Raw genomic sequence first — 25,214 nt, forward strand, 5'->3', positions numbered from 1 at the left:
ACACACACACACACACACACACACACACACACACACACACACACACAGTGGGCTGACTCACAAAACCAAAGTCTTGACACTAAACAGCACACTCTCATACACACCCACACATACACACAGCAACCCCAACATCATCAGGATGTATATGTTACCATAATGATTATCCATTTCATGTAACCCAAATGAACCACTTATGACCAAATTTCATCGTCAACTTTGGAGGAATGACAGGAAAAAAATAAAAATAAGTCCCTAGCATTCACACGGTTGACGAAGACCAATACGGTGTTCATTTCCCAAGTCCTGAGGCTGATGTTCCCATCCAGTAAATTAGGCTCCTGACCGGCCCATGCAGGCCGGGCGAGCCCGAAACGGCCATGTGGTCCTGAAGGTAGGGCTGGGTTCAAATGAGTAGTTTGTCCTAATTTGTGAGCAAAGCCTGACATTCCCGACCCGCTAATTGGCAAGAGAGGCCAAGAGGGAGGTGGAAGGTACCATTATTGCTTCATGAGATGGTCTGGCTTCAAGCCGCAGGGTGTGGGAGTTTGTGTGTGGGAGTCTCTCGTGGCTGGCACCACATTGCCCCAAGGAGCACCATGTCCTTGTCCCAGCAGGGCAAAATAATAGAGAAGAAATGAAAAACGAAGGCTAATAGGACGTCGATTAGCAGCAGGAGCTTAATATTTGAGCTCAGTAGGATTCCATCATTGTTAGCCAGTTAACATTTCTACTTTGTTCAATTATAATCCAAAACACTGATGGTATAAATAAAACTTTAATTTTACAGAAAGTGTGCTTGACACATGGTAAACCATAAGAACTAGAGTCTGTGGTTGTGTATGTGTCATGGTAAACCAGTTTATGACTAAGGTTAAAGGTCAGGACTAATCCAGGTGGAGGAGTAACTTTAACCGACATTATCCTAGCACAGGAAGCCTAACCACGACCCAGCCTCTACAAAGAACATGCGACCCGAGGCTAGTAGTCTGAGGCAGGTCCGAACTTGAGGCCTAAACGATAGCATGCATGCTTCTTCCTTTATTTTACGCCTTTCAGCTCCTATTGGCTTTTCCTGTGGGAAGGAGATAAGAAGCAGGCGGATTTTTCTTTAAGCCCCCCATCCCTGTCTCACAGTGGGGTGAAAAAGAAAAGAAAGACGAGTAGTAGAGAAGAGAATGGGGAAGTGCTGAGAGGGGGGCTGTCATCAAAATGCTCATGAAAATGAGCCGTTCTCTCAGTGAGACACACACACGGTGCTTTTTATCCAGCTAGTATAAGGCTGTTGACTTGCAGCAAATCAGAAGAGTGGAGAGCTCTTGCGTTTCGTTCGACGGCATATTGGATCTTTGTACGTGCCCAGTCACAGCTGTCAAAGTGTATTTTACTCAACTTCTTAATAAACTCCCGGCACTGTGCATCACTTCAACCGCTAGGCTAATGTGACACACGCACAGCCTGCGGAACTAGAAAGTCACAATATTTACGTTCTCTAAAATAAGAGCCCTTGGGCAGTAGGTTCAATCAAATAAATCTTGCAAAATATAGTCCTTCTACATAGCACACAGTCTAATTTGCAAAGCCGCAGTCTTTAATAAAGCGAAGGGTTTGACACATTCATCGAGGACTGTGCAAACACTTTTACCGATGCAGCCCAGGATGTGGCGACCACAGGAACTGAAGTTGCCGGCGTCATGGCAACTCGGGCCCCAGATCTGGTGGATGCTAGATTTACACAGACTGGGTGGGAAGGTATAGGGTATTGGGCAGCCATGCTGGGAGTCCCTGTCACCATTGCATTCTTTATTGTGAGGAAAAATAATAGGCTTAAGCCTTTCTTTTCATATTTGGGGAGAGGCAGCATGGACTGGAAAGAAGCGATTCCATTTGGAGTTTTATAACCAAGCTTGGCTTCACAAGAACCTCAGATGTGGTTTTAAGAGAAATTTCATTGTGCGGAACTTGAGCTGGCCGAAGTCCTACAGAAACTCGGAGGTAGAGAGCCGGGAAGAGAGAGAGAGAGAGAGAGAGAAAGAGAGACTGCGAGACAGAGCGGTGTAAAAATCCTGCTACAGTGCTACAAGGTGTCTGTAGCATAGGCCAGTCAACATTCTCCTAACCAGTGATGTTTAAACTGTTCTCGTGGTAATTCTCCAAACATTTCTCCCCTCACACTACATTTTGTACTCAACTCAATTATCCCACTTCGGCGACATGCAGGAAAAAAGAGGAAGCAGGACTTTTATGATAATCGCTTCCCACTTCTGTAATTTATATGCAATGAGGACTTGTGATGCTCACGGCTACAGTAGAGCATGAGCGAAACGGTTCACTCAGTCAGGGAAATGAAATGTTGAAGACAGATTCTCAGCCTAATAAAACTGTGTGAAAGTCAGCAAAGCTTAGCTTCATACCTGCACTCAGTTCTCCCAAATTCCACCTACCTGGAGCTTAAGCAGCACAACACTGGACTATTTCGCTGTTTTCAGTGGGACTGTGCAAAAATCATGACCCTGGTGTCATGTGATTTCAGTGGTATTAGACACCTAGAACACTAAATAACTAATTTGTGGATTTGTAGATGTGCCTCACGCAACGTTAAGAAAATAATGATGCAAAAGTTGTGGCATTAACATTAAATAATTAGCAGTTTGTCCATTTTACATTTTAGAGAACAAAGAAACCACAACCAGCTCTTTTGTTTTCTATTCATTAATTTCTGAGGATTACGAATTGAACTCTGTGAGAAGCAAAACTGTTATTTGAAGTGAATTTTTATTCACATCCTGCACCCGTTCCCTTCTGAGGATGAATTTTAGTTCAGTCTGATCAGTGCTTTAGACAGACAAGACAGAAATGCAGACAGATAATAAAAAGAAACAGCAATAAATAAATAAATAAACAATTGAGAATAAATGTCTAAATTATAACAATACAACTACAAAAGTTTCATATATGACAGACAAGCAATAACAAAAAGAACAACAGACTTTACATATAGATTTTCTTTTTGATAATTGAATGTTGGGATGATTTGATGATCTAGCTATAGATCTCTGTCTATTTAGCTGCTTAAACAAAGGACGTTGAAAGGCCACAGGCAGAACACACCCAGCACTGCCTACACAGCGGGACCAGGCCAGGTGTTCCCGCTCAGATCAGCAGGAATGCATGACCTTTACACAACAAAAGGTGAACACACACCATTCTACTGGCCTGGTATCTTCAAAGCATCCCAACAAGCCACAGAGCACCAATGCACTTGTTTGGGATATAACCATAAAATTAGATGCTTAAATAAATAACCAATTAGCATTTGAGAAAACAAGCAAAGCCTGCCGTCTTCACTAGAGTGTTGAAAATGGAATGTGTTATTGGCAGGACAGCCTTTTGGCCAAAGGCCTTAATGTAACCAAACCCAATTAATGGAGAAGAAAGGAAGACTTGCGGCACATGCCACGCGCCTTGGGTAATGAGACAGAGAAAAAGTGAGTGAGTTAAGACGGAGGGAGACAGACAGAGAGTGAGTAAGAAAGACTGAGGGGAGAAAAAAAAAAAAAAGAGGTACAGTAAGAGGAAAAATAAACATTAGAAAGCCTGCCCAGGAGGGTGAAAAAATATTCACATCAATGAAGGGCTTCCTAGTCTTTCTTCGCTCTGAGCAGTTGATCTTTTCTTCCATCCACTCAACAGACAAGTTAAACAGACTGTCCTCAGATGACCAGAAAGCTTAACATGCCATCCATATGATGAATCTTTAAAAAACCCACATTTATGTTTCATTTCTCATGACTGATGAAAGCTGCTCATAATAAAACCTAAAAAAAAAAATCTAGCCATATATTGTCACAAAACTGACACATGTTAAACATTAAAGCCTTGTATAGTGATTACAGCATCTATCATACTGACTTGTGTTTTTTTCCCCTCAGTTACTGAGTCATACAGAGTCACTCAGCTGCTGGAAGTGACTTCAGACTCCAGTTGGAAGCCAAACATCACCAACTGTGTTCACAATGTCATATACTGTACGCAGCACCAGTAAAAACTGTACACTCTTAGAAAATTTAGAACCCTTAAGGTTTTAGAAGAGTTTTTGGTTGTCCCTCTGGGAATCTCTTAAAGGTTTTATGTAAAAACCTACAACTGTACATTTTAGGAGGCAAACACCTTAATTATCCAATGAACTCTTTAAAAGCCCTTGAAGAACCTGTCTTGTAAGAAGTGCCAAGCCAGTTAAGCTGAATTTTAAATGTCTTGACAAGTTCTAGGTTTTAACTAGAAAAATATTTACAAATGAATTGAAAAGTTAATATATACACTTTCAGAAAAGGGGTTCTTTAGGGCTTCATTGGATAATTAAGGGTTCAAGTACAGGTGTGCATCGGGAGTTGCAAGAGCGGGTGGTTTTTACTTTCATGCGGGCGCTCAGATATGAAGCTCTAAGGACAAAGAATCGTTCATTAACATGAGCGCATATAGGGGGATCTTGTGGTGCTGTGCTTTCATTCATTCATCTTCGTTAAGGCCTTTGTGGTTAAAAACATTAAATTGTTTTGATTTTGAGAACAGAAATAGAAAGTTCATTACAAACTACTGCAAGTGCAAACAAAATATTAACTGTGTGAATTAAGGGGACTGGGCAAAGTTTCTGCTGATGTGGGTAGGAGTCAGACTTTTAAAAAAATTTCAGTAAACACTTTGGTGCCAAGTTTTAAGCATTCCCTCAGAAGGACTACAGAAAAGTGTACTCTTCTTACTGTTCCAATGTAGTCCTACGTGATTTAGGAGGCCTAAACCACACAATCACGTGACTACTTGTCAGTATTTTTGGTCAGTTACTGTTTTAACTTGGTGGTTAATGTCAGATATAATGTAATGATATTACAAAGAAAGGCTTTAAGGCAGTCAAGAGCTGGCTTTAGCCTCCGTTTTGTGACAGGCGAGCAATGTAAATAGAGTACAGGCACAGTTATCATAGAGAGATAATTTCATGTATTAAGTTAGACAGCTGAAAATCAAAGAAGCTGTTGAGGGAAAAAAAATATGAAACCATAATAATTTGGCATATAAAGTCACAATAACAGACCAACAAGCTATGTATCCACTGCAATTAGCTGATGTTTAGCATTAGCTTTTTCATATATTAGGCAGTAAATTAACTAAAGGTATATCTCAGTTGGTGTGGAAACATATGGGAATTCCCCAGGAGGAACTGCCACCAGGTGGAACACAAAGAAAATGAAGAAATAAATGAATGAATGATTGAACAGCAAAAATACCCCAATATACCAATGATCTTTGCTGAAGTACATAAAAACAGCCCTGGCTGCATATTAGGAAATTTGGTCAGAGTATTACATCATCCAGGCATCTTTAGCAAACTGGAAATATGTTTATACACTGCACAATAAATACTGCTTTTGGAAGAGTTTAGTTAATGTCATTTCAAAACACAGCCCATCTGTGCTTCATCATTAACACAACACAGGACCAGGTCACATGACCAGCACAGGCACTACTGCACTGACAGACATTAACAATAAATCAGAAATGAACTCAGACACGTTTTAGTAGCTTGCTGCCAAAATCAAAGCAAAACACAGCTACTGTTTCTCCTCTTGCCAAAAAGTCACTGCTAAATGAACTGAAATTACTTCAACATTATCTGATGGTATCATTGTGTATGTTTCAGCGTGAACCAAAATACTTTGCAAGGATGAACTTTAAGGCTTTAAAATTAGTTTTTGTGTGTGTTATATTTCAACTTCAGACGTTCTTTACTCCATCTCAGGGTGTTTTTCCTCATCTCTGGCTTAGTCATTAGGGATCTAGATCAAAACCAGGATTTTTGGAAAGCTATTTAACTGACCATGAATATGGCTGGATGTTCATTTATGAAGATGTACAATATAGCTCAAACTATCACATTTGGATAATATTACAAACACACACAAATCTGTAACTTCATGTTTAAAGCTCACCAATGTATTGCCATTTTTACCATGGTAATGTGACAATTTATGAAAAATATCCACTAAAAGCTCATCAGGAATTGATTGGTCAGCAAGCTTTGCATCTTGAAGACTTCGGTGATATCGATATTAAAAAGCCAATACTGCAACAATGACTGAGCAAATATATTGTGCAGAGAGCTTGATACCTGACCAAAGGCATCAGTTCAAATGTTTTTTATGTAACTGGCATGCATCAAACTGCTCTCTGAAGCTAATTACGCTACATTGCAAAGTGATGCTGGTTTTTAATCTATTTAAGACTCCGCTTAGTCATTTGTGTCACGTGGGGCTCTTTGGTTGTTGTGGTTTTTCAGTGGCTGAATAGAGGCCTTGTGGACTCTGTGTGGATGTTTATTGGTGTATGAAGGTTGGGCAAGCGTCTGATTGGGTTGTGTGGGGTTTTGAGAGGGTTTGGCCGAGTTCTTGGCCCCCCTGCAGCCTGAAGCTCATTAGCACAGCAGGGCCTGGTCACATCAAAGCACTGCCGAAAGGTCAAACATTCCACTGGAGCAACCCAGTCAGCAGGCCCGGCTGCTCCTACTGACCAAACACACACACACGTGCGAACACACACAATTAATTAATAAAAACCCAGCATGGTTGAACCAACCCCTTTCAAAAAGCCACACAAGCAGATCAGAGAAACAAGAGCGATCGTCTTTACTGATCTCTACAGCCTCCGTGACCTCGATGAGGCACAAATGAATGAACGAGTGGTTACTCCCTCTTCATGGCCGGTGCCAGCTTTCTATCCGAGCTATTTATAGCCATCGTTCTCGGCAGCTGTAACGTTGCATTTCATCCATTTAGCCGGGGTTTAGAGCTAAACATGCTATCAAATGAGCTATGAGTGTATGTAAATGAATAAAAGATAACTCTGGGACAGTAACTGTTTCCTAGTAGATTTGTTTCTCTAGTTAGCTGCTTCCTACCATCCAGTAATAATAAAATGTAAGAAGAATGAATAAGAGGAAGGCAAAAGGGCAGTGAGAGAGTCAGAGAGTGGATGGAGTGGAGTGTGCGTGTGTGTGAGAGAGAGACTGTGAGTGAGAGAGAGAAAGAGAGAGAGATAGAGAGGCGCTAAACACCTTTTGGCAGACACTGAGGTGATGGTGCTGAGGAAGAGGGAGGGACGTGCCTGCTGTGTGTTGATAGTGCTGCACTCTCGTTCACACAGGTACTCAGCAGTCTGCATGTGAATGCCTGTCACTCTGGATTTGAGGAAACCGGCAGTGAGGGGAGAATGGAGCCCGCAGACGGCTTTATACCACTACCAGTATGGCGGCCTTTCTCTTCCTCTCATGCTCAATCCTCTCATTCTCTGTCCCTCTGAGCAGCAGGGCTGGTTTCAGGTTAATGTTTGACATGTGGTGGTGACACTGTGGTATGTGCATCTATGTGCACATTAAAGACTGGGGAGATGCAAATATCTCTGTTGTAGGATAGTGACCTAGTTTTTACAACCATGGCACCACTGGCTTACTGATCACGTTTTCAGTCTCAAATCCTGGGACATTCTTGTCATACCTTAACATGTAACTTTCAAGCTATAGTCAAGCCTGTAACATACAAACTTGCACTATCCAAACAGTATTTTATACAGATTTGCTGAGGTGATTTTTTTAAATAAGATGTAACCACAAATGATTCTATCGAGGTCACAATTTAATATTTTGAAGCCACAAATTTCTCTATGTAAAATAAAACCTCATGGCTACGAAGGACTATGTAACTTGAGCCCACGACTGAATATGCTGTGGAATGTAAGACTTAACATGACTCATGGACTTCAATTAATCATCTTATGAGAATGAATTTTATTTGTATAGTGCTCTTAACAATTAATACTGTCCCAAAGCAGCTTTACAGAAATGTAGTTTTAGATCCTTAATGAACAAACCAGAGATGACAGTGGAAAGGAAAAACTCCCTGAGAATACACGAATAGGAAACCTTGAGAAGATCCACACACAAAATGAAACCCATCCACTTCATACCAGATAGTGAGATTATACATCACAAATCATCACTCTTCTACAACTGTATACTATAAAGTAAAACAGTACAGTGTGTTGAATGGATGTTCAATATGAGCAGATTGTGAATAAGAGTCCTGGGATGAGCACAGCATGGTCTTTATGATTACAGCAGCACTTCTTCTGTACAAATCAAAGTATCCAGGTAAGACTAATCACATGAGAGAGAAGTCTATCCACTTTGAAAATCTGTTTATGGTGACATGGGCTAAGGGTATAGCCATGTCGCAACACCAGTGACTTCAGTAAGGGTTTATGCGAAATTCCAATATGGTAAAGTGTAATGTGATCAATCAATCTCCACAGTTATGGTTTCCACAATAGTCTAATTCATTAATTTCTTGGTCGCACTCAGTTTAAAATGCAACAGTTGCCACAGGTTAAGTGCTTCCTGGCCACAAAATTAGTCTATGAGAAATGTAACTCTTTGCCTTAATATATTAATTCATGGCTACACCTTATTAAAAAATAACCACCATGTCAACAGGTTTGTAATTTTACAAGAAATTATCATAAAATTCCTATTAGACAGGATGTGACATAAATGATTCAAACACTCCAGCTTGTTTAGCACCTGCATCTTCTCTATTTACGATTTTCTATATATGTTCTCAGAGTCAACTAATGATTGGCTCATTCTTGACACATCCTGTAAGCATTTATTTCAATGGCACAGATTATCAACAGCTCTTTCATATATAAATTGCTCCAATTTTCCAGACATTTTTATTCTTCTTCTTCGCTTTTGGCTTTACACGTTTCGTCCTGCTGTCCTAAATCAGTTGCCTCAAAAAGGTGACAACATGTCACAGGATAAAGTCATCAAGATGTCAGCATCTCCAGTAATGTATCGCTTCTGCTCACACAAGCTTCCTGATAATTTCCCAAGCACTAAAGTGTCCATCTTGACAGCTTTTAGACTCGTGTTCACACTTAACCCCTTCCTGATTAATTGCCATTAAATTCCAACATAAAAGTGCATATGTGAATGGGGCCAGTGTGAGACAGGATAATGAACAATGTAAAGCACCAAGGGCAAAAAAAAAAAAAAAAAATCCTGCATTCACATGCCCGCAATGCTACTCAGTTCATCAAAAGACATTATGAAGCTTTGCAACAAGGCCTCTTGTTTTATTAAAAAAGGAAAGGCATTGAAAAACTCCATCCATTTGAACTTGTGGCCCTGAGCCACCTGAGTAAAGACCTCCCCTTTTCAGTCTCCACCCATGATCAGCCCCCACACAGACCTGCAACCACAAAGCCTTTATGTCCAGGTGTGTAATGTGTGCTTGGTACAAAAAAAATCTCAGAATTACTTAATGACGACGCATTCTTCATCGAATGTCTATTCTGTCATTGTTGTGCACAACAAGGACAAAAAAGCAAAAAGGACATTGTCCCAAAAACTCTCACTCCCGCTGCTCCCTCCTCTGGGGACGGCTTTAGTGGGTAGGACAATGTTGCACTACTAACAGGCCGCATTGTGGAGGATTAGCTAGTTAGCCCCAGCACAACTGCTTTTCAGGCTGGGATTATCCAGTGAAAACACACACACACACACACACACACACACACACACACACACACACACACACACACACACACTTACTTTAAACAAATGCCTTTTCCCCACCCTTGTATGACGACAGAGCACTTCAACAAGCTCTTGAGAGTCGACGAGCACCTCCCCCAGTTGATACTTTTGAAGAACCGCCTCAGTGACTTGTCAGGGGCCAAAGCAAACGAAACACGGCCCTGTGTGGAACAAGGCCAATCACAACGACTGAAGGATGTGCACAAGGCCTTTGTTTTCTTTTGCCAATATGCGATTTTAAAGGGAGATAAAGAAAGAGGGCTGGTTGGTGATGGAAAAAACTTGCAGGCCAAGCAATAAGAGTCATACAATTTCTCAGTGAAAAAAGAAAAAACGTGTTTGTACCCACTGTAGAGAACTAAAAGTAAAGCAGGTGGTAAAGAAATAAAAGAAGAAAAATGTTTTCTGTCCAACAGATGAGCAGATTGTAAGTAATAGGTGTTTCATTTTTCTAAGTTTTCAAATGTCACAAAACTTTTTCTAGCAAAACGTTTAACAAAACTGTTATAAAGCAACATTAAAAACTCTTCTAGTATCATGATACTGTGCCTTTGTTTGGCATATAACCACTCCTAGTCTAATATCATGTAACCGTCAATGCAGGGTTGCCTTTTCAAAGAGACTGAGGTCAATAAGCAGTGAGTGTTTTTTATTGGACTTTAACACAACTAGAATAATAATACATAATTTTGTATTGCTTGTATTGCACTTTTGTCTCAATCTCTCAGGCCAGGTCAGATTGATGCAGTATGTGTGTGTGTGTGTGTGTGTGTGTGTTGGCAGGTACCTTAAAATGCCACTCGCCTCTCTAACATGAACATGAAAAGCTTCACACAGATGAGACTTATAAGCCACAAATATCTGCAGTATAAACCTGCTTTACTAATTATATACAAATCTCAACTTCTGTTCAAGTGTTTGCATTTCAGAAAGTCTGTCTTTCCCCATTATCCTCCAAACTGCTCTTAAATAAAATCAACAAAGAATTTCTTCACTGCATCTACATTTTGACTGAAAAGCAGAAATTCCGCTAACAGCCTCTGTAATGAGGGATCAAGGAGCCGAGCGGCACAAAAGTACCCCGATCACACACGCGCGCGCACACATTCTCTTGCCGAAAACTTTTAAACATTTCATCATCCTGCATCCAAGGACAGACGAAGATAAACAAAGAAACACTAACTCCCAGACTCTGACACCAGCAGAGAGAGGAGATGCGAAACAACCGTATAGTAACAAGAAGCAGAAGAACAAAAATAAAGTAACTGAAGAAGAGACAAAGTGACACAACAGAAAGGAAAAAAGTACAAAGTGAAAAAGAAAAATAATAGCAAATGACAGAGACAGAGATGCCAAAGACAGAGAAGCACAAGAGGGAGAGCCAAAGTGCATGAGAGAGAGAAATTCTCTCTCTCTGTCTCCATTAGCTAAAAGCTAGGACGATACCGTGTAGATGTGAGCGATATGACAAAAAATATTATATCACGATACCTAAAGACATTTCTGTGATACACAATGTATAGGTTTGATAAACTAAGAGCAAACAGTGGTGTTGCATTTAATTACAAATCTGCAAAACACTGAGCTCATTTAATGTCTACAAAAAAGGTCATAAAATTTTAACGGTTTAAATTTTAACATCAGAGTTTGATTAAAAAATGTTACACCCATGTTATCCAAGAAAACTGTATTGTGATCATTTAGAACAATACTGAAATGCATATTAATTCATCATATTGCCCGTTCTAATAGTCCATCTCAAGCTCATCTGTCTCATATTGTAAAAACACTAAGCACCTCAGAAGGGCACCTGAGCGCTCAGTGAACCTGTGACCAAACACTCGAGAGCTTATTGGCCAGACCTGATTTATGCAAGTCCAAATCAATTAGCGAATAAGGCAAGCTCAATAAAGCTAGAACACGGATTCAGAGATGAAAGATAACATCAAAACACGTCTACATCCATTTGCTTGATGAACCTTAACAACTCGCCTACATGAAGAGGCACTGACTGGTTATCAACAAAAAGTGTATATAGCAACAGTTTGAGGTAGTTGGAAAGGAGACAGGGAGATGATATTGATCTATCTTTATGGGTCATGTTTGGGCTTTAAACTTCGAGCCATTAAAAAAAACTCTACCCAATTTGCTGTATGTGAGGTTTGTTATACGACGATACAATATCGATGTTGTGATAAATTAAGTCACAATTCACTTTTCTCCGATATTTTGGATAGTGTAATATCTTTTTGTATCTTTTGTCCTTTACAAACTGCCATAGCAACTGATTTGATTTTTAGTACTTAGTCTTTAAAATAGTGAAATGTCCAATTTTTTCCCCTCAGTGTTAAATATATTTTTAATTTGTACTTAAAAAGTATATTTGTACAAACGTATATACAAAAGAAGAAAAAAATTATTTTTGTAGACATATAAATCATGGAATCATTTTTTTTTTTTTTTAAATCAACACTACTGGCAGTTTGTGAGCAAAGCTATATATCATGATACACATCATGTATCATAGAAATGCTTTTGTGAATCGTGATGTATTTTTGCCATATCGCCTGCCCCACACCACATTCTGTGTAACAAGACTTTTACTGCAAATGTGGATGCATACATCCTGATAAAAACAGTTTAAACACTTGAGTTTATCGAATCACCTGAATTTTTTCATTACTTACAACATAACGTGTTGCATTCTTGAAGTCTCCTGACTGCCGTGTATTTATATGATGTTTCCAGAGCTTTCCCCTATGTGGTCATGTCATTGTGCTAAGATTTCAAATCACCTGCCTCAAAATGTGTCAGCATCAATAATTCTTTCTCCTGTTAATTTATTGGCTTTTGTTCACACTCATCCTCCAGATGATTTCCTGGGAATTGTGCTCGGTCTCGTTCTGGCTGAATGCTAGCTCAAACCTAACAGGATTTTCACTTTTGTTCACGTTCACCCTTAATCAGGTGTGTGAAAGTGTGTTTCATTCATGTGTCTTTATCGAAACCTCAAGCCATTCAGATATGCTTTGGATTTGCATATTCGGGTCACTTAGGGGTCAGTGGAGTGGGATGCCAGCGCAAGAGGTGGACAGCCGGGGCTTGGATGAGCCTCAGGAGGCCCACAGCGATTGCACCTCCAAAACATCAGCAAAGATAAATATGGGGACATCTGCATGTGTAATCGGTCCATCGTGCCCCCGTTTTCTGCTCTGCTGGACAACAACGGGACACACTGCCTCTGTCCTGAACCTCTAGCACCATTCGTGAGTGAGTGTCAGCCTCAGTGATGCGAGAGACACGAGCGCTCAGGTAACCAAGACACTAATCAGAAGCCATGCGTAATTGCACTGATGGATTTCAGCCTGGAACGGAAAAAAAGACAGTCTTTCTCTCATTTTCTCTTCCCTCATTTTCATCCTCCTTCCAACACACACAACTCTCCTCCCCCTCCCCCCTTTCTAATTCCCCCCTCCACCCCCTTCTCTCTCTCTCTCTCTCTTTCGCTCACGAACAGCAGCCAAGACTCTCCATCTAGTCGGAGGCAGGAGGCTTTGAAGAGATCAAAGGCAAGGCCGCGAGCAGTGCGGCACTCTGGGAATACAGTGAGCCTCTCTGCTCCTCAGCCCCATTTTCCAGAGTCATGTCGGATTGCAGCTGGATTGCATTCCGCCGGTTTTCTTAATGCTCTTGGTTTTGACTTTGACATCAGTGACCCCCCCCCCACTTCTTCAAAACAAGAGTGAGACAGTAAGGGGGGGTGATATAAAAGACAAAAAATGAAAGAAAGGCAAAAGCAAAAAAGAAAACCCGCGTGGAATAAAGAGAATGCGAGAAGCATGCGCTAGTGTGAGAGAGGGAAGGAGAGAGATCGACAGAGTGATTTTTATTTTCACAACTCCATAATTGGGCAGTTCAAAGGGAACGGGGGGAGAAAGGGGAGCATTTGTTTTCAATTCTGTGGCCAATATGAAAGGAGCGACAAACTTTTATGAGTTTCCCAAAAATTAAAGACAGGCTCTTTTCACATTCAAAGAACAGGCCTTTTTTTCTCTCTTTTTTCATGATGGAGACCACACAAAAATGAACTGATAGCAAACCGCAAGAGAGAGGAAAAGAGGGAGAAGGAAAAAAAAGACTTGAATGTGCTAGTAGAGTCAGAAAAAATTGAGAGAGCGAGAAAGGGGAAAAAAGGCAGCTGTATCCATACATCCATTAAAGCAGCAGGCTAATAAAGCCTGGTGGCAGCAGTCCCTTTGTACTGCAATTCAGCCGAGGCCAGAATCGAACTCTTCCAGCACTGAGCATGAATACTTCAGTGCTGTCGGCTCCTCAGAGCACGCGAGCCTCTTTAACTCTCACACACCCACAGAGACGGGCAAAAAACTAATGAGCTTCTGAAAAAGAGAGAAGTTAAAAAAGAAAGAACTGCAACTTTGTGCTGCAGTCGTCATTGATCATCTGTGCCACTGAGGGGACGTGGGGCTGCTTATTCCAGCGTCTGAAGTTCAGAGAAGAACTGGGGTTTAAAACACACACACACACACACACACACCTCCCACTGAGTCCCATATCTGTCAACGTACAAGTCCGCAGCTCAAGCATCTCCTTTATCACTGCTGCATCTGACATCACGCATGTCAAGCATTCTCGTTTCTGTCATTCTACAATATACAAAGTCACCAAAAACAAGCTGAATCTGTCCCAATTTACCGATCACCACCCGGAACACAGGATTAATGTCAAAGCGGAAGTCGCTTTGCACTAGACAAATGTTCAACATGAACAGAACAGAATTTTCGGTCATCTGAGGAAACAGCAATCAGAACAAAACAGACATAAGAAAACATGCAACACAAACACTTGAGCCTGCCTGACAAATGAGTGGAAACAGCGCGGGGCTTAGCAGACGCCTCGCCAGGCGTTTACCGGAGGTCACACGTAGTCGCCAAGTCACAACAAGAAGCCGTGTGAATACAAGCAGCATGCAGAACAAAACACAGAGCAACTTTATGACTTTCAGACTCAAACTCAAGTCCTGAGGAGTGAAAAATCTGGAGACCTCTGAGGTGAAGAGAGAGAGTGGGTAGACAGTAGTCTGATAGCATACTAGTTACTGCAAATCCACGCTGACTCCAAAGGTTCTCTTTTCTTTTTTTTTGCTAACAAGCACACTGAATTTGAAACAAAACTGCTATACTAAATGATACACAATATGCATAACGATATTTAGGCTTGCTAACAAAGTGCCAGACAGGAAGTATTACCAAATAAAAAACTTACAGAAAATATAAATTCAATAAAATTTTTCAAATGTACAGTCTGCAAAAATCACTTGTTTATCAAGAGTACTTGTTACAATAAATATTAATAAAGTTGTACAGATGCAGGAGTTTAAAAGTGCTGATACCCATGATACTCCAGAAATGTGTATTATAATGTAATTTATCACGATATCAGATTTCTATCATATTGGTCAGCCCTGTTGAACACTGTGGCGTTACAATATTCAACAAGTCTGACCAATATGATATATCCAAATTTTCCTAATCAGTAATGTAGTGATGTGAAAATAACCCAGATGCTAGATTTTTTTGTTTGTTTCCCTCTGTTAAATACGCCAGGCAATTAGATCTGAAAATATATTAAATCAGATACCGGTCCACCATTGCAGTCCAGGATCACATCACTACACTGCTGATTAGGAAAATTTGGATGCAGTTAAAATGCAGCAGAGCTTTGCTGCTAGTTCCAGAGAATGTTTTCCTTTTAACACCACCAGACTAACCACGTACAAATTACAACTCTCTGACACTCAGGTGAACGGCTTTAACACAACCATTTCAAACCGCTTCAATAAATTAAAAAAAAATATATATACTTTATTTTCTCACCCCCCATTCTCTCTTTCTCAAAAATAAAAAAGCCCTCAGCCACATGGATTCAATAGAGCAGTGTTTAGTGCTGGATGGAGACGGAGTATCGATGGCTTTGTTTATAAAGCCTGAATGTGCATCAGCACTTCAAAGGCCTGCGGGCTGCCACACACACACACACTGTGAGGTCTGTGTGTTCAGACCTGCTCTGCAGATGACATGGCCGTCTCTGTGACCCTCCTCACTGACTCACTGCATGTGTGGAGTCTTTATTGCTACTGTAAAGTAAGACAGAATTGAAATGAGCACCTCAGTGCTATAAAATGCTTCAGTATGTTTACAGTCTACGTGCATGTCATGTACGAATATGATTTGTACCACAGCGCTGTTGAATTCTGAAAGCAGCTCTGACAGTAGTGGCAACTGTAATTCAAATCACGAGTTTATATTAATGCACTCATTCTAATACATTATCATTTCTATTGTAAAAACTCATTCACAGGGATTTGTACGCTCCACATAATCTAAGGCATAATCTAATAATAAATCTTAAAAAAAATAAATAAATAAAACTTGTTTGTTTAACGCTTATGGACAAATGTCCAGTGTCAGTGCTTTGTAACAAGTTTTCTTCCATGAGAAAGTCTTCAGGACAGAACTCTGGTCTTTCCAGTATCTGAAAGATGACAAGCTGTTTTTTTGTTTTGTTTTGTTTTTTGCCTTATTAACTTTAACAGTGCGAAAAATGAGAGGCTGGTGAGGAAACGACTGTTTATATCCATTATTTGAATGGTTCAAAAGCATGACGTGTCATTCAATAGCAAATGAAAACTTGCAATCGTTCACAAATTGCTGTTGTATAAGCGGAATAAATACACTATTGAACATGCTGTTATTAAAAAATAATCAAATTCAGGGTGGTAACGTTACGAACAGCAAGTTCCGAGGTGTTTTATTTCTTACATCACATTAACTAATATAAAGACATGTTTTTCAATGCAGACCATCTGCTAGGGTGCAGAAGATAAAGTCATGCCATGAAAAATGTTAGTGTTAAGTGAAGCGATTATACACAATAATAAGTGGTTGATGTTGAACAGAGTTCGATCAGTTAAACAACCATGCCATCTGCTGAAGCATTAAGACGAATCAGCTGTTTGAATAGCACAATACACGAGCTACCAAAAACACAGTGATAAATACAGCTGCCTACTCCATCTAAATGCATTCTGTACAGAGCCGTTAATCTGGCACTCCAGTAAGGCTTGTTTTTTCTATTTACAGTAGTAACTCTGTCATTCATGTATTTTATTCCCACCAACCCTAAATGACTGATATTTTTTAAATAATTCCACAAGGCCACAGCCAACTCCTTGAGTCTCAAAGCCAGTCCTTGACGGTTGGCAACCCTAATGAAAAGGCATTAGCGAGACCAACCCATACTCAGGAAGCATGGCTTGCTGGGAAATGTGGTTTGCTGACATTGACACCGCAGTGCCAGTGAAGAAAAGAAGCACGGTTAACGGTAGTGTTAAATCTCGTTAGGTAAGCCAGGGTTAGGGGAGGCTGTCATTCCACGGCACGTCCACCCTGAGGAAGAAATCCGTCATGTCCCACATCAAAGGAGAGAGTGTGAGAGCGCGTGTGATCTATCGCCAGATTCCAGTCATAATGGGGCAGGGGGATGTGGGAGGGACAAGCCTGACCTCTGAACTACCACCAACATCCTACACAATCTTACAATCAAACAGCAAATTAGCAATTACAGGAATTTATCCACCAAGCTTGGATTGGTAGGAAATAGGCACTGAAAACCCCAACCCACTCGAACGACGAACCACAGTGTGTTATTTTGGATGATGTGCCAAATCATACTAAAAAAAGTAAATACTGTCCTAAATTTCCTTTTGTACTGCTGGCCAACTGTATGATTTTCTTTAGCTCCTATTAAGAGCCACAGGTTTCAAAATGGCATCAACTTCCAAAATATTGTAAAATAAATATAAAAACTGTCACTATAAAAGCCGAGGCGCAATTTTTGGCAGCGTGCCCGTAGTAAGGTGTTAGCTAATTGATGGATTACAGACCAGACTTGTAAGTTCTTCTCTGAACAGGCCCTCCAAGGCATGAAAATGATGAAATGAAGCACCAGATTGCTTTGCCCTGCCTTCGTATACTTCCACCGCCGCCTTTTGGTGAGTGGCTTATGAAGAAACATGAACCATTGCACATTCAGTCACTTTAAATAACCCAAAACGGAACAGTAAAACCTCACGCGACCTCCTGCTGATCGCTCCTAAACATGCCACGAAAGGAACAGGAACTCAGCACGCTGCCAAACAAAACCCAACCTCTCACCACCCTCTCTCTCTCTCATATTCTCTTTTCCTCTTTCTCCTCATCCTTTCCTTTCTGGAGACCATACTTAATGAATTTTCCCCATTTATAAGAACAAGGAACAGTAATTAAGTGGCAAATGACTAAAAATGGTCAAGATTATAGCTTCAATTCTGATATACACAGTGATGCAAAGATTTGCTAATGACCTGTAGGTAGATCTCAGATATCATTTCCAGAATTCATGATATCAGAGAAGCTCTACGTCAGAGCAACATGCGCAGACTCCATGGGTCACAGCTACTGGCAAGCTAATAGCAGCACGGGTCAGTGAAGCCAGCCTGAGGGAGCGTTTAAATCTCACCACTGCTTTCTTCCTCACTAAACTCACAGCCTGGTACCTTCCCACAGTCAGGTAGCAGCGGAGCAAATCTGCTGAGCAGCGGAAAACCCGCCGACCCTTGACTGGGTGTGTGTCAGGCACTGGAATGTCATGGCCAATGGAAATCTATCCAAACTTCAGGGAATGAAAGGGGGGGTTGACTAGCGCCTTTGATCTTGGAGAAAACTGATCCCAGGCTTGAGATACTGTGTCGACGTATCTGAGTCGAAGGAGAATGTGAGGGAAGGAGGAAAACGCATACAGTCATTTGTGTTGCTCAACTTCTGGGATCTCTTCAGAGATGCGTGTCTGACGTTGGCTAATTGTTTGGAAAAATTTTTTTACAGCAGTATTGCACACGAATGTCACTGAACTGGTTTTTACCGGCGAGACTGAAATAAAATAAATAGAAAATCAGACATCCCATATACAACACTAATCATGTGACACCAGACACAGCCAAAAGTGTGTGCTTCATGCTTCCTACATCATATTTAAGAGGGGGAGGGAGAAAAAAAAAAAACACCTTGTGATGTACAGGTGCCCTCTCACGCAAAACAATGTTTCATCACAGCTGGACTCCCTCGCTAACTTTACCCCTCAACACCCAACAGCGTCCGTGCATTTGCTCAGTATCAGCACACGCAGGCTGGAGCTGTGTGAACAATGCCAGAGATGAGCTCGCACGTTAGCCTGCGGCGGGTGCCCGTCCCCGGCACGGGGCCACTGCCAGACTGTTCTCCATACAAAACCTCCAAACAGGATTAGAGTGGACAGCTGCTTGCATGTCCTGCGTCTTTTTTGCAGGCATTGAAAATTTGCAATGAGACTGAGCAGACGGAGAGCGAGTAGCACCAAAGAAAGAAAGACTATGTATAGATTATGTAGAGCATCAAACTAAACTTACTTTTAAACTGGATGCATTAACTGTGTATCAATTTTAAGACAACACCACAAACATTATGCAGCATGCTAGAAGCCAGAGTGGTATGATGAGTATTTCTCTTATAAATATCAGCACATGGTTGCCAAGTCCTCAATCACAACACGAGGCAAACTGGCCAATTCATCCTACTCAACATCACACCCATCACAATAAATATCAACTGAAAACACCATACTTAAAATTACAAGTTCAGGGACACTAGCAGCAACTAGTTCTGTGATTTGTCCTACAGCAAATGAGAAAGACTAAGCAAAACCCACCGTTCTGGGCATGGGAGGCGAGAGCGAGCCGTTGTTCATGTAGGGTTCGTTGTTCATGTTGGTCATCATGATGTAACTTGGGTAAGCAGAGTAGGCATGTCCTTTACTGTACAGATCTTGGAGCTTTCCTAGAAATAGGACACAGTGGTTATTTTGTTTATTCAAATATGAGGCCTTCAGAAAGGAAAGAAAAATCCAGTACACAAGATGATTTCAATGCATTTTAAACAAGGCTAAATGGACCTCTAATACACATCAAAATCTACAACAAGAGCGAAAAAGGAAACCTTTCATAATTCTTGAAGTTATTCATATGACAATGAGTCATGTTCTTTGCTAACATATAATAAAATATTTTTAAAAATGTAATTTTTTTACTCAACCTAAAAGAATTAACGTTTTAAGCAAGCAAAAAGGAATAAAAGACAAATTTCAATGTTCACTACTCAGACAACGACTACAAATTTAAAATACCTCAAGATGAATCGATTCAAGATTCAACAACTTTTTCACATGTAGAATAAAATGTTTAGTTTGCACAGTCTCATGAATGCTGCATTAGAAAATAAAAGATAAATAACAAATAAAATAGCAGCAACATCATATCACTCCCTGCAATGACACTGCAACATAGAAGTAAATTTGGAATTAAATCTAAAACATGATTCTATTTCAGTTACTTATTGTTCTTATTATTCTTATTATAAATTATCTTATTTATTGTTCTTTCAATGTTCTGAAATGTAAATGGCTCTATATAATGTCTTTCTCTTACAATTTTATTAAATGTCTTTCCCTTCATCTGCTCCAGAGCACAGCCCTGTTTTTTTAGGAGGACAATAGAGGCCCTCTGTGCCAATTAGCAACAATTAACACACAGTATCTCAAACACACAGACATACACGCGAAGTATGAAAACACAGACGACCCCCGACTGTTTACGGAGGTCCTCAAAGTGCTCGTGTATTTGTGTCAGTGTGAAAGAGAGACAGAAAGTGTTTGGAACAGGGGGTTGCTTCTAAAGGAAGAACAGACAGAAAGACAGCCTCCTGTGTAGGGAAGGTGGGGGTGTGAGCGAGACCGATTCGGGGGTGGTGATGTGCGTGTTCGTGATTTAAAGAGGGGGGGTCTGCTACTATTCACAACGACCCGAGAACAAAAAGGGCTACAAGCCCCACCATTGTGAAGTCCGACACTCAGGCGTTAGATTGACGAGCAATCAGTGGAGATCAAATGAACTCCGCAGCAACACGTCCCTGATGGTAGCGCTGGAGTGTGTGTGGTGTGTGTGTGGAGGCCAGAGTGTCAGTGGGAGTCCTCTAGACCACCACACTGGCACGTGCCGAGTGCCGTCAGCACTAAATCTGCTGCTTGTCTTATTGAACAGCTTGTCAAACGTAAAACGGAGTTAAAAGATATAATAAAAAATAAATAAAAGCGGTTTCACGTGGTCGGCAAATGTTAAAGATTGAAGGACAGTAATTTTTCAGTGCTTTGTAAAATTGTGAATATGTAGATTTAAAGTTTTTCTCTTGACAAAATTGAAGCAGATGAGCAATCCTAGACACCATATACTTAAAATATTAATAGAAAATTGTATAAACAGAATTTCTGTTTAATAAAAGGAACTTTTTCTGCTTTTGCTTAACACAAATTTCCTAACTGTACAAGTTGTGCGTCATGTGAAAATTGGTTTAAAGGCATCACTTACCATCATCCGGATGCTCTCTGTGTTTTTCATGATAGGAGTCTGGGGTTATTTGGGACTGTCTAGCTGCCTGTTTAAAAAAAAAAAAGAAGAAGAAGAAATAGAGAGAGTAGAGAATTGGTCATATTCATATGATGCACATATAACCACAAAAAGCATGAAAAGTGATGGAGAAAGAGGGGAAAAAAAACAAAGGGTTTCATCTCCTGTAGGTTTTCCGATTGTTTTTTTTTTTTTTTAACAGGTTTCATTAAGGAAATAACTATGATGAATATTTAATATACACTCATTATCTTTTGGCAATAAACAGTCCAAATCTGTCCTTCATATTTGTTATGAGAAGACAAACCTGGGAAATAAAAGAAATCTGCACACACACACACACACACACACTTTCTGCAACCATGGAAGCAGTGATAGAGAGGGGAAATGGAGCTTAGAGTCAAAGATCTGCAATGAATTTCTAATTAACATTTAGCCCAGTGTTTGATTCTTCCTCATGACACTTCCTAACCCTGAATGTTACACAAGTCAGGAGGGAAGCTTTTCATTAACATCGGCTAATAAAGCACATCCTGCAAATATGGCAAGCTCCATCCACATTGCGTAAAACAGTTTATAGTCCGTAATAAAACAAAGTCTTGAAGATCTGGAATTGCACAAATAATTCTGTAGACCTTTTTTTATTATTATTTTAACAATTATGATTAGTAGCATTTGTTTAGAAATATCTCATTTTCTCCAGAAAGGGCAGAAGGACTAAGAAAGGATGCAACAAAGCCAGATCATTTGCATCCACGCATCCTTGATAAAGATTCAAGAACATTTTACTACCAAATTTAAAAAAAGGCAAGTAGGTAGTAAGAAAATGTCCAATCTTTAATAAATGTTCCATTTTAAAATGGTTAATGGGAGGTAAAGAAGATTTTTAAAAAAATAAATAAATGAAATAATAATAATAAATGGAATGGAGAGCAGTTATGTCTCTGCAAACAATATTTTCAGAAATAATTTATAAGTGTGTCAAAGAAGCAGCAAGGTAGATTAAATTAAACAGTTTAAAATGTAAAATAAATCTTCAGTATAAAATTCAGTCAATTTACAATACAGTAACATTTATTATTATTACTACTATCATTATTATTATTATTATTATTATTCAAGCCAGAATTTAATTTAAAATCTTTGCAGTATTTAGAATTTTATTTATCAAAATCTCTATTAGCAAATAGTTGCACTATTGTTTATTTATTCATTTATTTATGGAGTATATAGAAAACAGGAGGCATTAAAAATGTGCTGTTTTGTTGTTATAAATTATATGATTTTAACTTAATAAGGCATCTAAGCTGAATGTGCTCACATTTTGAATGAACTGAAACTCAGTAGCAAATTGGCACCAGGTGTGTAAAAAAAAAAAAAAAAAAAAAACAGATGTTTTTGAACAGCAAAAGAGAAACTGTTGTGATAAAGTATAATATTTCTAAACAAATGTTTCTCCGATAAGGAGATTTGTTGCTAAATAGCATCCAGAATGAATAAATACAGAATTCTGCTCTCCAAAATCACTCTGAGAAAGCAGTAAATCTCAGTGCTGGAAATGCAGACACACATTTTTATCCATCAGTCACTACTGATCTGAGGAGTGGGTTGGATAGGGAGTCAGAAATGTGAGGACTCACGTCGTGGCTGTTGCTGTTCGGACTCGTCTCACTCTCGTTGACCAGAGAGGACTTGAGCTCGGCCAGGTCTCCCTCCTCCTCGGAGTTGGTGATCTCGGCGAAGCTCTGCTCTTTCTGCGGGTCTCCCTCGTCCTTGAACGGGATCATCTCGTCGGTGGCGCAGAGCTCCGGGTCTCCGCCGCCTCCGCCACCCGCCAGCTGCGGCATGTTTCAGCACCTCTCCCGGGAACTTTCTGGAGCAGGACCTCAAATCCTTTTCAGTACAAATGAACGAATTTGAACCTCTCTGCAACCTGAACGCGGAGTCTCTCTCACAAGCAGCACTATTTCTACAATAACTAGGCTAAACTGACAACGTGAAATCCAGATGAAATTTAAAAAAAGAAGAAGAAAAAAAAAAAACACTGGTGTTCAGCTCGGGTCTAAACAAAAATTTCTTTCTGAATGAACCCAAAGAAAACTTGCTGTCTTCCCCCCAGACGAAGCGACTCCGTAGTTCGTGTATTTCCTCCTCTGAAATTGTCCTCTTGAGAGAAAAACAAGAGAGAAAAACTCTTAAAGTTTGTTTGATAGTTAGCCAACTAGCTCACCGGCACGGCTCCAGTCAAACAACCACGCGAAGTTGTTGTTGTTGTCGTTGTTTTGTTTTGGTTTTTTTTAACTACACTTTAAACTTTTCAGAAGCGTCCCCGAAGCTCTTGCACGTCAGCTTTTATTTATATCTTTTTTGTATTTCAACCCGACACTTTCGGTAAACAACAGCCAAAAAAAAAAAAAAAAAGAAATCGTCCACAAACTCAGTGTTGTGGAAGCGCCGCACGCGCGCCAGACAGCACAGTTCCGAAGTGAAGCAGCGGCTCCGCGCGATATGCAGCTCTGTGGAGCGCGCGTGCGTGCGTGCGCGTGCGTGCGTGCGTGCGTGTCTGTAACGTAGCAACGGCTCTCCTCCCCTTTTCCCCTTCCAGCTCCCGCATTGACTGTGAAGATAGAGATGAAAGAGACGCCGCCGCTCTGATTGACACTCCCGTAAGAAGGAAGGAGGAAGAAGGGAGGAGGGAGGGAAGGAAGGAAGGAGGGAGAGAGAGTTTATACATCTCTCAACGGCAAATGGACAGATCGGGAAGGGGCGGGGGAGCTGGAGGTGGAGGTTTAAATTTAAAGCTTATGACCAATGTGCACTTTTTGTGATTTATTATAAAAATCTCCAAGGATACTTTCTCAAACCGTATAGCCTAGTAACCACACCTATGGTGGTGTATTAATTTGGACATAGCCTATTAAACCTTTCATGCATACATTATTATTTTTAAAAAAATACCCACATTCTTTTTTTAATACTTAAAATTGCATGTTTATTTTTTTATAAATAAATATTACTTGTAATAAAAAAGTCTATGGATTCTCCATGTCCATGTGAAATACCATGAGAAACAAAAGATATAACCTAATATCTGAATTTAAAAAAAAAAGCCATATTCATAAACAAAAACTGTTAGCATTGAAGTCTAAAATATACAGTGTTGATGATGTTGATAATGACAGAAGATATCATCTTTGAACAATGTTCCTCAGGTACAAAATTTGCACGATTCAGAACTGTTGCATGATGAAGCTGATTTCTGTGGGGAAAAAAAATGTAGAAACTTATTTTAAAAGAACTACTACTATGTTTATATACATAACCTACATACACATTTAATTTTGGATTTTGTGTTGAAAGATGGACGTGCTGCATTGCTTCATTGACAAACAGTCTAAAGAGAAACAGAACACCGAATAATGATTTATGTTAAATTGCAGTGATGATCTCAAATGATTTGGAAGTGATTTACCTTTTATAGTGTTCTTTAAAAAAAACAGCCTTAAATTGACTGTTCGTAAGTGCAGACACTGTGCACAAAAGGGTTAATTAAAAGTGCATAGGGCTTATATAGAGTCTCTGCTTTCTCTATACAACCTATATGTAAACTACTGCATTGCATTGTGGGATGTCAGAAGTTCACCGGATGTTCAAACCTCTGATTTCTGGAGTAAAACTCTCTACCTAGTTCCATATGTAGGCTAGTGAATAGTGTAAATCTCAGACTTCCAGATGATACAATATGATTTTGATTCATAAGGCAATGATTCAATGTTTGACGATGACGCTGAATCTGCTACGATATGATACATTTCGATTCGATTTAATAGCATCAATATTTGTTCACAATCTTCTGTAGGCCTACTGTAAATTTATGAATGACGATAACAAAAGGACTATTTTAAAAGTATTAGCAGTGTGATTTGCATCTCATACACTCTCAGAAAATAAGGTGCCAAACTGGACCTTCCCTTATCTCTTTGGTGGTAACCTTATCTGTTGTACTTTTAATATGCATCT

General features: G+C 40.0%; 1 protein-coding gene across 5 annotated transcripts in view; it reads right to left on the reverse strand.

Annotated features, from left to right (window-relative positions):
- The window catches only part of lef1 (lymphoid enhancer-binding factor 1), a 43,527-nt gene extending 19,759 nt beyond the window's left edge, over positions 1–23,768 (reverse strand). For 2 of the 5 annotated variants that reach the window (XR_004577909.2, XM_026933034.3), the window contains exons 1-3: positions 22,835–23,766; positions 21,156–21,222; positions 19,445–19,572 (exon numbers count right to left, since the gene is read on the reverse strand). Coding sequence is in view for 3 of the 5 variants with exons in the window: in XM_026933034.3 (XP_026788835.1) it covers positions 19,445–19,572; positions 21,156–21,222; positions 22,835–23,041 (402 nt within the window). In the remaining 2 variants the exon portion in view is untranslated. Of the gene's footprint in view, positions 1–19,444; positions 19,573–21,155; positions 21,223–22,834 lie in introns of all 5 variants that reach the window. The other 3 variants (XR_004577908.2, XM_026933042.3, XM_026933026.3) reach the window with 3 other exon arrangements.
- Between the last annotated feature and the right edge of the window lie 1,446 nt (positions 23,769–25,214).

Source organism: Pangasianodon hypophthalmus, chromosome 3 (genome assembly GCF_027358585.1).
Source record: "Pangasianodon hypophthalmus isolate fPanHyp1 chromosome 3, fPanHyp1.pri, whole genome shotgun sequence".
Taxonomy (NCBI): Eukaryota; Metazoa; Chordata; class Actinopteri; order Siluriformes; family Pangasiidae; genus Pangasianodon; species Pangasianodon hypophthalmus.